Here is a 13,694-nt window from a genome sequence, read left to right as displayed (position 1 = left end):
ACTCGACAGCAGGAGCCGCTGTCTGCCTCCTTATCTGCTGTCCTGGATTATCTGTTACACTTGTCTGGTGCTGGACTCAAGTCCTCTTGGGTTCGAGTCCACCTTATTGCCATTGCTACTTTTCATCAGCCGATTGACGGGAAGCCTATCTCAGTTCATCCTGTGGTTTCCTGCTTCGTGAAAGGCCTTTTCCACGTTCATCCACCCCTTAAACCTCCTTCGGAGGTTTGGGATCTTAACGGGGTCCTTGCTCGCTTAATGGAACCCCTATTCGAGCCGCTAGCATGGGCTCGCTTAAAGTTTCTTATTTGGAAGGTTGTGTTTCTTATTGCTCTCACTTCTGCCCGTCGGGTCAGTGAGCTTCAAGCCTTGGTTGCGGACCCACCTTTCACTGTCTTCCATCATGATAAGGTGGTTCTCCGTACCCATCCTAAGTTCTTGCCTAAGTTTGTTTCTGAGTTTCACATCAACCAATCCATTGTTCTTCCTGTGTTTTTTCTGAAGCCCCATTCTCACCCCGGAGAAGTAGCTCTGCATTCTCTTGATTGTAAGCGTGCGCTGGCCTTCTACTTGAAGCGCACCGCTCCTCATCGTTCTGCTCCTCAGCTGTTCCTCTCTTTCGATCCTAATCGCTTTGGTCGCTCTGTTTCTAAGCGGACCATTTCTAACTGGTTGGCCGCTTGTATCTCTTTCTGTTACGCTCAGGCTTGTCTCTCCCTGCCTGGTCGAGTCACAGGCCACAGGGTCGGAGCGATGATGGCGTCTGTTGCTTTCCTCCGCTTTGTTCCGCTTGAGGAAATCTGTAAGGCTACCATTTGGTCCTAGGTTCATATGTTTACCTCACACTACTGTCTGGATACTTTCTCCAGGCGTGATGGCCTTTTTGGCCAGTCCGTTTTGCAAAATCTGTTCTCCTAAATTGCCAACTCTCCCTCTGGTTAGCTTGGAGGTCTCCCACATGTTGTGAATATGCTGCCTGCTTGTCCTGGGATAAAGCACAGTTACTTACCGTAACAGGTGTTATCCAGGGACAGCAGGCAGATATTCTTGCAACCCACCCACCTTCCCGTGGTTGGCTTCTTTGCTAGCTATCTGAACTGAGGCCACGCTGAGGAGACACATGTCCTAGGTCGGGCGGGAGAGGCACGCGTGCATGTGTGGGCCAATCTGAAGCTTGAAGGTCTTCAAGCAAGTCTGCTTGCGAAATCGTCCGCTAGGGGACTCTGTCAGTGACGTCACCCACATGTTGAGAATATCTGCCTGCTGTCCCTGGATAACACCTGTTACAGTAAGTAACTGTGCATTAGAGACCAATTCAACTCGCTGGCAAGATTAAGGCAGCTGAGGACAATTAGATGAACCCTAAGCCCATCCAATTTCAGGGCAGTGGTCCAGGTGGTCCTCCTCCCCTACTTAGATTACTGTAACTCCCTCTACTGTCGCATTGCTGAGAGAGACCTCAAGAGACTGTAATTACTTCAAAATACAGCATTGAGGCTGATCCTGCACAAGACTAAGTTTGAGAGGGCAAGTCCACTGCTTAAGGAACTGCTTAAGAAAGTTAGAATCCAAAGTGGTGACTACATTAGAAACTGATTAACTGTTAGAAATCAGAGTGTAGTGGTTAATGGAATTCACTTGGAGGTAAGAAAGGTAAGTAGTGGAGTGCCTCAAGGGTCAGTGGTGGGGCTGATTCAACATATTTATCAAGGACATTGCAGAAGGGTTAGAAGGTAAAGTTTGCCTTTTTGCAGATGATACCAAGATTTGCAACAGAGTGAAGGGAGCAGATAGCATGAAAGGAGATCTGCAAAAATTATGTTTAGCAGTTAAAATTTAATGTGAAGAAGTGCAGAGTGATGCGCTTAAAGAGTAGAACTCCAAAGAAGCTGTATATGCTAAAAGGTAAAGGGTTGATATATACAGATAGGGAAAAGGATCTTGGGTTTATAGTGTTTGAGGCCTTACCAGTGTCTTGTACAGGGATATTATCCCTCCTTTTTGCTGGTCATGCCCCTCTCTATGCAGCCTAGCATCCTTCTTTCTTTGGCCACCATCTTGAGATCCTCGGATACCAACACTCCAAGCCTATGCACACCGGCCTCTCCCCTCCTGTCACATACAGCTCCCTTGGATTGTTGCACTCCAAATGCTTCATTCAGCATTTCCATCAAGCCCCTTCCCTTACCTTGTTTAAAAGCAGACTGAAAACCCACCTTTTTGATATAGCCTTCAATCCTTAACCCTACGCCTCTGCCCTCCAACCTAGCCAGCTGATTAACAGTTCCCCTTAACTGTATCCATGACATCCTACTTGTCTGTCTTGGCTGTTTAGATTATAAGCTCTTTTGAGCAGGGACTATCTTCTTTGTGACTCTGTACAGTGCTGCTTACATCTGGTAGCGCTATAGAAATAATTACCGTAATAGTAGTAGTAAAGTTTAATTGCCCTAAGGTCTTTGTAGATCATGTATCATTTTGCCTACTCCCTCTGGGGTGTCCACTCTTGTTACAAATCTTTCTGTCAAATGCAAAAAGGCAAAATTTCCCTGTAACCCTTCAGCAATATTATTCACAAACACACAGGATCAACCCCAGGACTAAGTCCTTAGGCACTCTACTATTTTGATTAGCAAATCATATACTTACTGTTGTTCTGTTAAGGTGTATTTTATTGCAGTATGGTTCATTTCTCTGTTGTTTGTACTGTAAATGTTAAGGAGTATGTGTTCTACCTCCGAATCAATTAAAAAATAAATAAATAAATTTAAAGAGCTCCATTCTATACTATTTAATCCACATGGTCGTGCACTTTAGTAAATATAGCCTTTCATATTTTAAAGCTTTTGGGGCCATGAATTCATTGCGTGTGAGTTTAATTTATTGTAAAATTCTTTGGTTTAGACTTGCTATAGATACCAGAAAAGAATGGTTTCCGAAATTTGTTTCATGGTCTTTTCTTCTCCTCATGTTTCTCTGCTTTTTCTATACCCTTCTGTTGTAGGAGACACATTATATTATCGCTTCACTTCTGATATGAGCAACACTGAATGGGGTTATAAGTTCACTGTGACTGCAGGCCATCGTGGAAGGTTCCAGACAGGCAAGTACTCTCTACAGCAGGAGTGGGCAACCTGAATGTCGTCAGTATCCTTAGTGGGGCATAACATTACATGATGTTAAAATTGGAAATGCACAGAACTCCATAGACCTTTTGTGGTAATTAAATGCATGAGTAAAAATTTAATTAAAAGCAATGGCATCAAACTGCTATAGTGGCTATTGTAAAATTAAGACTTCAGGTTACCCACCCCTGTTCTGCAGCATAAAACAAAATGGCTTGTTTAGGATCTATCTTATTTGTGGTATTCCTGTTTTAGTATCATGTATGTCATCTCTTAAAATATTGTCCTGTCTGACAAGGAAAGATGGCATTTGAGGGCTTTTATTCTCTATTTACAGAAGTTGGAAAGAATTATACAAAAAGGATTGAGAAGTGTCTGTATTGGGGAAAAATAACTCTTATAATTAAACCGAATGGGATGAAACATTGCATGGGAGAAAAACCCAGTGAAAAAACACATTGAGCATGAAAATAGGCCAGATCACCCCCCCCCCAAAAAAAAAAAAAAAAAAAAAAGGCCCTGTGCATGTCTGTGGAGAAGCAGTTCCATATACAGTAAAATATAGCAATTAGGGGATTTCTGTTTTAAAACTACCTCTCCTCTGTTCACAGCTGCCCCACCCCCTACCTTTCCCTGTATTTGCATCCCGACTCATCCCACAAACTGCTCCCATCCCTTGCAACTGTTCCCAACACACCACTGTCTGCCCTCAACCCTCTAAACTACCCCATTACAAGTTTCCCACCACCCACACAAAGTATCACTACCATCTAAAACCTACCTCTGCATCTGCCCCTCAACTCTCCAAAACTACATCTCATTGTCCCAACCCCTAGAGCAGTGGTCTCAAGCTCGCAGCCTGGGGGCCACATGAGGCCCACCAGGTACTATATTGAGGCCCTCAGTATGTTTATCATAATCACAAAAGTAAAATAAAACACTTTCCTGATCATATGTCTATTTAGCTATAAATTACAATATTATTATTAAGACTTAGCCAAAAGGAAAGATTTATAAACTATAAAGAGTTTTACCTCATGCAATATTGCCATTTCTTTAATAAGACATTAACTATTTTTTCTGAGGCCCTCCAAATACCTACAAATGTAAAATGTGGCCCTGTAAAGGATTTGGTTTGAGACCACTGCCCTAGAGCTACTTTTGCAAACACTACACCATGCTACTAACTACTTCAATACCAATAATATCCCCCATCACCCCACCATGTGCTCCAACCCCTAACACTACACACCCAGCAACTCTCTACCACCCCACAAAGTGCCAAACCCCAAAATTACCTCCACATTCACCCCACTACTCCCAAAATAAACCCATGCAACTGATCCACCACTCTATTACCTGCGCATTTCTATCTGCCAGCAATTGCTCTATTCCCCAGAACTGTCCCACCTGCCAAAAATATCTCTCCCAACTGCCCCATCACCCCACAAATTGTCCTTTCCCCAAAAACTACCCTACTATCTACAGGGCAGGATTAACCAATAGGCCAAATAGGCACGTGCCTAGAGCCCGAAATGGTCAGGGGGGCCCGATGAAAGAAGGCATGAACATTGTTTTTTTCTAAACGGCGATGGGCCCCTCCAGCATCGATCGGCAACGCGGCCCCTCCCCCCACCCCCTCATCGACAGAAAGTAAGATAAGCAAGCAATGCGGGTAAAAAAGGCAACGGGAACTGTAATTGTGCAAGCTTCTTAAGGTCATTGATTTCTCCAACAGTAACTTAACTCCTCTTATCTCCCACCCACCCCACCAATCTAGAAGAAGTAGCTAATTGGCTTTTGAGGAATGGTCTCAAATTAAATCCCTCCAAATTGGTTGCTGTTTTGTTTCCCTGGTTTAAGTCAATATCTACCACCTATACACTATAACTTAGGGATATATCTATTCCTTTTAGTGACGCAGTTTAATGTTCTTTGTGTAGGTGAAACAGTTATCTCACCTTTGATCAACACATTTCTAACGTTATGAAAAGATTTTTTTTTTCTGAGACAACTATGTAATACTGTATTCTTAATCATTCAAATTGTCGTCATCTTGCACGTTCTCTAGTACAGTGTTCTTCAATCTTTTTACACCTATGGACCGGCGGAAAAAAAAAAATTATTTTGTGGACCGGCAAACTACTAGGACTGAAATTTAAAAACCCCGTTTCGCCCCGTCTCCGCGAGCTCGGTCCTCGCAAACCATCTGATCCCATCCGCACAAGCCTCAGTTATGATTGTATACTGAATGTATTTTATTAAAGTATAAAAAGAAACAATATTCTGTACAATTGTCATTTTATAAATACAAATAATACAGAGCAAAGATCAACAAAACCCCTGTCTCCCCTCCCCTTCACATATATCCCCTCTACTATCAAGAAAACTGAATAAGCCAAATTATTACAGAATGCTACACAGAAATATCATGCTAACAGAATACCGCAGTCACACATAGCAGGTATAGGGTTAGGGAAGTGCAACTAGGGCAACTGCACCCCTGATCAGAGAGAGCCCTAAGCCACTGCCTGGACTTTGCAGTCCCCAGTTATGTCTAACACCAGCTCTAGCAGGATATATATTTCAAATCTGATATATTCTAATCACAAAATAGAAATAAAATTATTTGTTTCTACCTTTTGTTGTCTCTGGTTTCTGCTTTCATCTTCTTTTCACTCTCTTCCTTCCAGCGTCTGCCCTCTCTGCCCCTTCCATCCAGCATCTGCCCCTTCCATCCAATGTCTGCCCTCTCCCCCTTCTATATAGTATCTGTCTTCTTTCTATGCCCCTCTCCCCTTTCCATCCAGCCTGTGCCCCCTCTCTCCTTTTTACATGATTCATTCCAGCTTCACTGCTCTCTTCATTTTTATCTCTCCTACACCAGATCTAGCATCTTTGTCCCTCTCTATATCTCTGCTTACCTCCCTTCCCATCTCTCTACTTTCTCATTCCTGTCTCTCCCCTTCCCCTCCTCTAATCTCCCTGCCAACTGTTTCCTTCCTTTTTCCTTCTCACTTCCTTCCTCCCCCTGTCCAGCAGTAACTCTCTTCCCTTCCCTTTCCCTCCCAGCAGCATCTCTCATTCTCCTTCCCTCAGGTCCAGTAGCAGCTGTCCCTTTTTTCCCTTGTCCAGCAGCTTCCCAGACTCCTTTCCCTCCTCCCCTCCCAGCAGCATCTTTCCTTCTCCTTCTCTCCAGGTCCAGTAGTAGCCACTATGATATTGCAATATATCACAGAATACTTTGAACCTATTGGTCATAGGGGATCCATTGTGGCTGATGAAGCTTGTCTTAAGTTGTTCATGCCCTTAAATCTCTGCTGGTAATGCACATATTAGACGATCCTAGGGGAGCTCTGTCATTGTGTCTTTTAGCAGATAGAGGCAATATCTGGAAAGGTTTGCAGACTGAAGCACCTGCGAACATTATTTCCAGTGGCTAATTTTAGGAATAGGCAATACTCTATGTAAGAAAACCAGCTCTTGTCTATTTGTTATCTATAGAGATATAGTAAATATCTTAGTAACACTCATGGGCACTCAAGATATATGAGTTAGAGCACAGGGGAAAAAAATCACGATCCATTCCTAATTTCAACCTGTCCAGTCCTCAAGCACTGTTGGGGTTTCTGTCTGATTTTTAAAAGAGGAGTTTAAGTGAAAATTTGCTCTGTTGTTGGAAACCCTTGCTCCCAAGGAGATTCTTTTTTACCTCAGAGCTTTTGCTGAGCCCTATTGTAAGATAATATCTTACTGGAAGTTTTAGTAGCTTCCTGATTTAGTAATGGTCACTTGTTTGTTTAATTCTTCTGAAGAGCAGTATTTTCTGTGACTAATTCTTAATACATGCTATTCAAGAAATCTTTGAAGACAAACTAACACCACAAGACTCATCCCAATTCTCTGAAGCAACCCGCTCTTCTCTTCAATTCCTCTGGAAATAGCCAGATAACTTCTTTTGTAATCCGCCTTGAACCACAAGGTATTGGCGGAATAGAAATCACTAATGTAATGTAATACAGTATTGGGAATCTTATACTGAACAACTCCTTCTGAGGCATATGATTTCCAGCTCTGTTCCTAAGTATGAATGCCATTAGGGAGGATATTGGGGCCAGAAGGCAAATCTTTTTCAGTAGGGAAGAGTTGATTCTTCCTACTCTGGACTGCTCGGCTGCTCTCGTAACTGCAGTGTTGTTTTCATAGTTTAAGAAACTATGGTTCTGTTTAAAGAAATACCTGAATAATGCCTTTTTTCATGTGGTCTTCTAATTCAGAAAGCATGCTTCTGTCTTCAGGATGATGGACTTTATTGCTGAAATTTCTTTAGATGTGGAATTCTTCCATGCTTTACATTAATTTCCATACTTAGTAGATGCTAGAATTAGCAGAGACTCCAATTTCCTCTGGGTTTCAAGGGTACATCTTTAGTGAATATTCCTTTGAAAATCTTCAGGCAACAGGTTGCCAGCCAGCTTAATTTTAACATCTCCCTGAAATGATGCTCTCCTGATCACACTTTGAGCATGCCGAGAGCAATTTTCACTATGTCTTTGCACTTATTCCATTTGTACAGTATCCTTAAAGCTCAATTCTTCCAGGAATATGCCCAGCTGTTGGTCTATCTCCTTCTGTTCAGAGATTCCTATCTTCCTTTCACTTTCTGCCTTGAAGTATAGCTTTAATGGGAACTCCTGGATGTTTTTTTCATTTATTCTAGTCTTTTTTTAATTGATTTTCAAACTTAATTACCAAGCATAACTTGTACAGAAAGCAAATATTAGTCTTTTACGTATTTCATTACTTTAAAGTATACACTTTAACAATAATCAACAAGAAAAATAAACATTGGCTAATTAAGCTCAAGTCCTCCAGTGAAATCCAAGGTGATAAGATTTAGCGAGTGCAAAAAATATATATATTAAAGGTTAATACAGGCTGTGGAGCTGAGTGCGAAGGTACATATTTCATTTTAATAGGGCTCAAGTTTTTCCAATCTCCAAGCGGGATAACGACAAAAAAGTTGTCAACTGACTTGGCTCAAAAAAGACATAAAGTAACACACAATACAATTACAAGGATGTTGTAAGTAAAAAGTAACACCCAAAGATGTAACCCCATGTTTCATCAAAAGAAATTCACAGCGACGCTTCTGCGTCTCCCGTGTAAGATCAGGGAGCATTTGTACTTTATGACCCATAAATTCTTTTTGCCTATTTTTAAAGAAGCGTTTCAACAACCATGCTTTGTCAATTGAAAGAGCTACAGATATAATCAAAGTAGCTGGCACTGCTGCCTCTTTATCTGATATCTCCAACATTTCTGATACATTCAAAAGCTCTTGGTCTAGAGAACTTCTTTGAAGTTGATTTTTATCAGGCAGATAATATACATGAGAGAAGGGGGTAATGTTTCTTCTGAAACACCCAATATTTCTAATAGATGTTTCTTAAGCATTTCCCTAGGTATTACCAACATAAGCATAGGGAAATTAATCAATCTTAAATTATTATACTGAGAATTGTTTTTGAGCATTTCCACTTTTCTTCTAAGATTGATATTATCCTTCATTAAGTTCTCGTGCAATTGTTTAGAAGTTATTATTTCCAGTTCAAGTTTCTAAACCAAAGAATTAGAGGCAATCACTTCAATTTTCAAATCTTTTAACTCTTTAGAATGTTCAAATAATTTCCCTTCAATTTGCTGAAGATTGAGACTTATGGCCTTCACCAAACTCATAAAGACTCCAGGGTTACCACCAAGGGCTTTTCCAGTGATATTAAAGATTTGCTAGTGAAAAGGTGCTCACCAGTCTGTAGAGTTTCTTGTTCTCCACCCGCTTTGCTCAATCCATTCTCCGATGCTGGAATTGCCCCATTTCAATTGGGTTCCCTTGAATTGGTGCACCAACCTCCAGACTCACTGCTGTAAAGATACTCGCCTCTGGAGAGTGAAACACCCTGAGCTCTGGGGTTTCCGCACCCCTTGGAGAGCTGGTAATCTGAGGTTGCAGGAGCGGCATCTTTACATCGGGGAGTTGTTTCTAGCCCAGGAGGAGCCACCACGGTCTCGCCTATTCCCTGCATCCTCTGCGGGCTGCTCCCCAGCTCCATCGGCACCTCCTGCATCCGTCTCAATAGTTCCTCAATATTACCGAGAATGGGCACCCCAATGTGTTGCGAGGCGGCAGCCACGCTCCGGTCTCTCCGTTTCAGCATCGTAAGTAATTATCCTTTTCATAGAAGAAAAGTTTAAATTCAATAGAGCGCAGCTCTAGTCGCCATCTTGAATCATCCATTTATTCTAGTCTTAAAGCAAGTCCCATAAGAACATAAGAAATGCCTTCACCGGATCAGACCTTAGGTCCATCTTGTCCGGCAACCTGCACAGGCTGAGTAGAGGTACTCCTTCCTTTGTTAAAGGTTTCTATAGAATTACTGATTGGGAATTTTGGAAACCCTCTGATCAGATATGATGGCAGAACAATTGCAAGAATGGTTATCATAATAAAATTAGGAAACCACCTCAGATTTTCCCTTGGTTTTTTCTGGTCACGTATGCATCTATATTGGCACTCCTAGTTTGCATTCTGATTCTGTGAGGCTTCTCCTTCTTAGGTGATCATAATTGACTTTTATCAATTTATATCCTCATGAGTAATGTAATGAGTCCTTCACCTTTTAGTTTTGCTGCTGTCAGATGCATAAAGGCAATTGACCTTGGACAACCATAACACGAGAGACCTGAGAGGCGGTTCATCTATGCTGTTCATGTCCTGAGTGGTAGTATCAGACTTGAAAAAAAAATAATTAAAGAGGGAGAGTTAGGTTAAGCTCTGTTTCAAGCTCAGCTTACTTCTCACAAAGCTTTCATCTTATTGGAAGCCAAATCAGAATTCTATAACTGCTCCCATATATCAAAGAATTAAATGCTAGATTCTGTGGTTGCATCCATAGATAAAGTCCTTGACCCCAAATTGCCTGAAATTTTTGGATTTTTGGATGTTTGCTCACTGTGTCACCTGGTGGCCTTCTTGATATAAGAACATGAGAATTGCCAAATTGGGACAGACCAAGGGTCCATCAAACTTAGTATCCTTGTTCTCTCTTCAGGTTTGACAGGAAGGTCTCAAGATGCATCTAGGAAATATGTACTCTAGTTTGGAAACAAATACTCCCATTCTGCTTGACTAAATGTTTACTTTTCAAGCTAAACCATTCTCTAATCAGTTACCACTGGAGTCTTATTCACTTTAGGAATTTCATGGCCTACAGTGAGAGAGGAACCACTTCTTACTACTGAATTTAGCCTGCACTGGGAGCAGTCAGGCAATCTGCATTCCTTGACTTACCTTAAGCAGTTCTGAAAACGAGGGAAATGACATCCTGGCATTTCTTCATGTAGGCGGTCGTATTGGCCTGGTGGTACTGTTGGTGGGCAGGGTCCAGAGAGGTAGGCAAAAACTATTGGCCATCATTTTGCTTCCATTTGGTGGAGGTTAAAGGAGATGTCCCACTGCAAAAAAGTAATGGAAAGGCAGCATATCAGCTGAAATAAATGGCCTATCTTGAGAGCAAGCAACCTAGCAGGTGTCTGTCAAGCTTTAGCACTTGAGTCATAAGCGACGTTGGTGTGTTTTTCCTAAGAGATATGCACAGAGTATTTTCTGGAAATATTACCAAAATACTTCCCTTTTCCTTGTTGGGCTCCTTTTTTTTTCTTCCTCCTTTCCTGGTGATACACAAATAGGAAAATTTTGAGAGGATGCACACTTCTCTTGAAGCCAAGCAGGGCTTCATACTTTGCTACTGAAATTTCAGTAAGTGATATCACATGCACATTGGAGTTCCTTCCTTCTCTGTGTTCCTTGTCAGTTAAGGGACATCACCCTACATATCCAATGCAGTATTTTCTATACAAGCACTATCTTATTTTCTAGGGGTAGCGCTAGATGTTTTCTCTATTTTCATGGATAGTATTGCAATATGTTCTACATCTTATGCTTGTAGGACAAGTTTGACTTCTGGAATCATGGTTTAGAACCATTAAGTCATAAAGTTGAAGTCCTACCCATCTCAAGGATTTTTTAGTACATCTCATATCCCACATGTTCTGGACTGACCTGATAAGGACACTAAGGAAGGAAAAATTGACTTGCTTTATAATTTTTTCCCCTTTGGTCCTATCAGACCAGTCCAGAGACCCTTTCTAGTTAGATATTAATGGGCATGTTTATATTCTGAATGGTTGTCTTATTTCCTTTCTTTTTCTCAATTCAGAGTTATTTTGCAGTTCCTCTGACTTTTTTCTCTCATTGCATTTGAAGCACTTCCTGACCCAGTTGGAGAACTGTGTATCAGAGTAGAGCAGTGTCTTGTTGATAAAGGTAATGGCTGAATACAGCATGTGACCAGAAGTGTGAACTTGAGCCCTTTTGCTTAGTTATTAAAAAAACGGAGTATTCTAAGGCAGCATAGTGCCCTTAAAGGCAAATCACATAGAACACACACACAGATTGTTTTATATGTCTCCATCTTCTGGACACAACCCACCCATTCTGAACTGATCTAGTATGTCTAAATAAAAAATAATAAGGTAAGACATACTTTCTCCATCTCCCAAAACTACCACCTGTAACTATCTCATAATCAGCAAACTTCACTCACCCCTCAAACCCCCTGAACTGCCCATACCCCTTCACAACTATTGCTTCCATCCTAGCCTTACACAACTAATTTGTGCATACACACAGGCAAAATATTACCAAAAGATAGATACATAGATATAAGTACGAGGTCTTGTATGTTTATCTGTATAGATAATTATAGCGATCTTGTATGTTTATCTGTTTTGTTTGTGTGTAAATAGCAGTTATAAACAAAGGAGGATGTTGGCTGTATGTGAGCAAGCATGCATGTGCAGAAGGGGAGGAAAGAATTTCATTAACCATATTGTGGGTATATTTCCCCTCTTATGTATGTGAGGAAAGCTGCAGAAAAGGAGGAGAGAGCAGAACATTGGGCTAGAATGTGTCCTAATTCAGGTTTTCTGTAAATAATTTACTCTTGCTTTTAGGGTTTGAAATCTTAAAGCAGATGTTGTCAAATGAGAGAGTTGTTCCACACATGCCACTGTCTGATATCTGGGAGTGGCAAGTGGGGGTGGCTTGTCGCCAGACTGGTCAACAAAGACTGAAAGCTATCCACTTACTGCTGAAGACTTTACAGTGCAGTTCTTTAAGGTGTGTACCCAGCTAGAAAATAAACAGGCAATTCTATTATTTTTTTTTTCCTATTAATTGAAGCTGGGGAAGCAGGAGATCAGTTTTATAAGTAGCTTGAATAAATTGTAATTCTTTTTGATGTAGAAAATCACACGTTCTCAAATTTGAAAATACTGTCATATTTTTGGAAGTCAAAACAATAACTCAAAGAAGGCAAATGCTTTTTTGTTTGCTTAGTTTTAGAACTTTAACCTCTAAAGAGGTTAAAAAACGCCATGCTTGCTACATTCCCATTTGGAGCAGGAATAGGCGAGTGCTCTGTATGAAAAAAAATTCTACTTCAAACATTTATTCAGAACGCTGCATTTTAAAGGAGATTTTTAAAAATAGCAGGTTCCTTTAACAGCCATATCTGAATATGTTGATTATACTGGCAGTTTTTCCACAGACAACAAATAGAAACTCCCATTGTTACATTTGGCTCTAAATGTTTATATGAAACCGAATAGGATCTCTAAATGCTAATGCTCTGCATACAGCTAGCATCAAATGATCAGATTTGAACTGAAGGTTCTGAACCTTTGAAAATTCTCTCAAAAGGTTTAGCACAACTGAAAAGTCTCAGGACACAAAATATTGAATTATTTTTAAAAAATCTTTTAAGTATCTCATACATTTATAAAAGGTGACAGTTAGTCTTTGTACAAGAGTCTTCATCACAAAGAATGTAGCTGGAAAGGAGAAGATTAAAAAAAATTGGCATGAATTTTAATCCTTATACTATATTTACATGAAAACAAAGGAGAACTAACAGGAGGGTTCCTGTTTTATAGTAAACTTAAGCGCCTCCACTTCTATTTGTTCTTTTGCTGTAAACACCAAAGGCAAAATGTCCCAATCTCTCCAATGTAATTAGCATTTCAAAGACTCAGCACACTCTTCTGCCTTGGAAAAGTTGAACCATCATATTTAGCAAACAATAAACTAATAAAGCACATTCCCTGATATAATAATGTTGTGCTTTGTAGTTTTGCATAATTAGCTGAGAGAGTTGGGTTTCGTGTAGTCTGGTTTTTCCATTTGGGTGGTATTTCTCTTGGTCCAGATCTTAAGCTTGTTTTCACCTGCGTCATTCTTGCCCCTCCTTTAGTGACTGCAACTTGACACTGCTGAGACCTCTCTGGCAGATCTTTACCCAGATGGAAAACAATCTGTGCCAGGATGTGACCAGCACTGGCATCCTCCTTCCGCTGCACCGAGCCCTCACAGAACTCTTCTTCCTTACAGAAAATCGAGCCAATGTAAGCAAACTAGGGGTTTGTCAGTGCTGTTGGGCAAGTAATTTG

General features: G+C 40.8%; 1 protein-coding gene across 2 annotated transcripts in view; it reads left to right on the top strand.

The window, feature by feature from the left end:
• ZZEF1 (zinc finger ZZ-type and EF-hand domain containing 1) overlaps positions 1 to 13,694 on the top strand; it is a 227,694-nt gene that overhangs the window by 198,278 nt on the left and 15,722 nt on the right. For both annotated transcript variants that reach the window (XM_033921488.1, XM_033921487.1), the window contains exons 51-53: positions 3,005 to 3,103; positions 12,201 to 12,366; positions 13,499 to 13,649. In XM_033921488.1, coding sequence (XP_033777379.1) covers positions 3,005 to 3,103; positions 12,201 to 12,366; positions 13,499 to 13,649 — 416 coding nt within the window. The remainder of the gene's footprint in view (positions 1 to 3,004; positions 3,104 to 12,200; positions 12,367 to 13,498; positions 13,650 to 13,694) is intronic.

This window comes from Geotrypetes seraphini, chromosome 15 (assembly GCF_902459505.1).
Source record: "Geotrypetes seraphini chromosome 15, aGeoSer1.1, whole genome shotgun sequence".
NCBI lineage: Eukaryota > Metazoa > Chordata > Amphibia > Gymnophiona > Dermophiidae > Geotrypetes > Geotrypetes seraphini.
The sequence above is the reverse complement of the archived record's forward strand: the minus strand, read 5'-3'. Positions and strand labels throughout refer to the sequence as shown.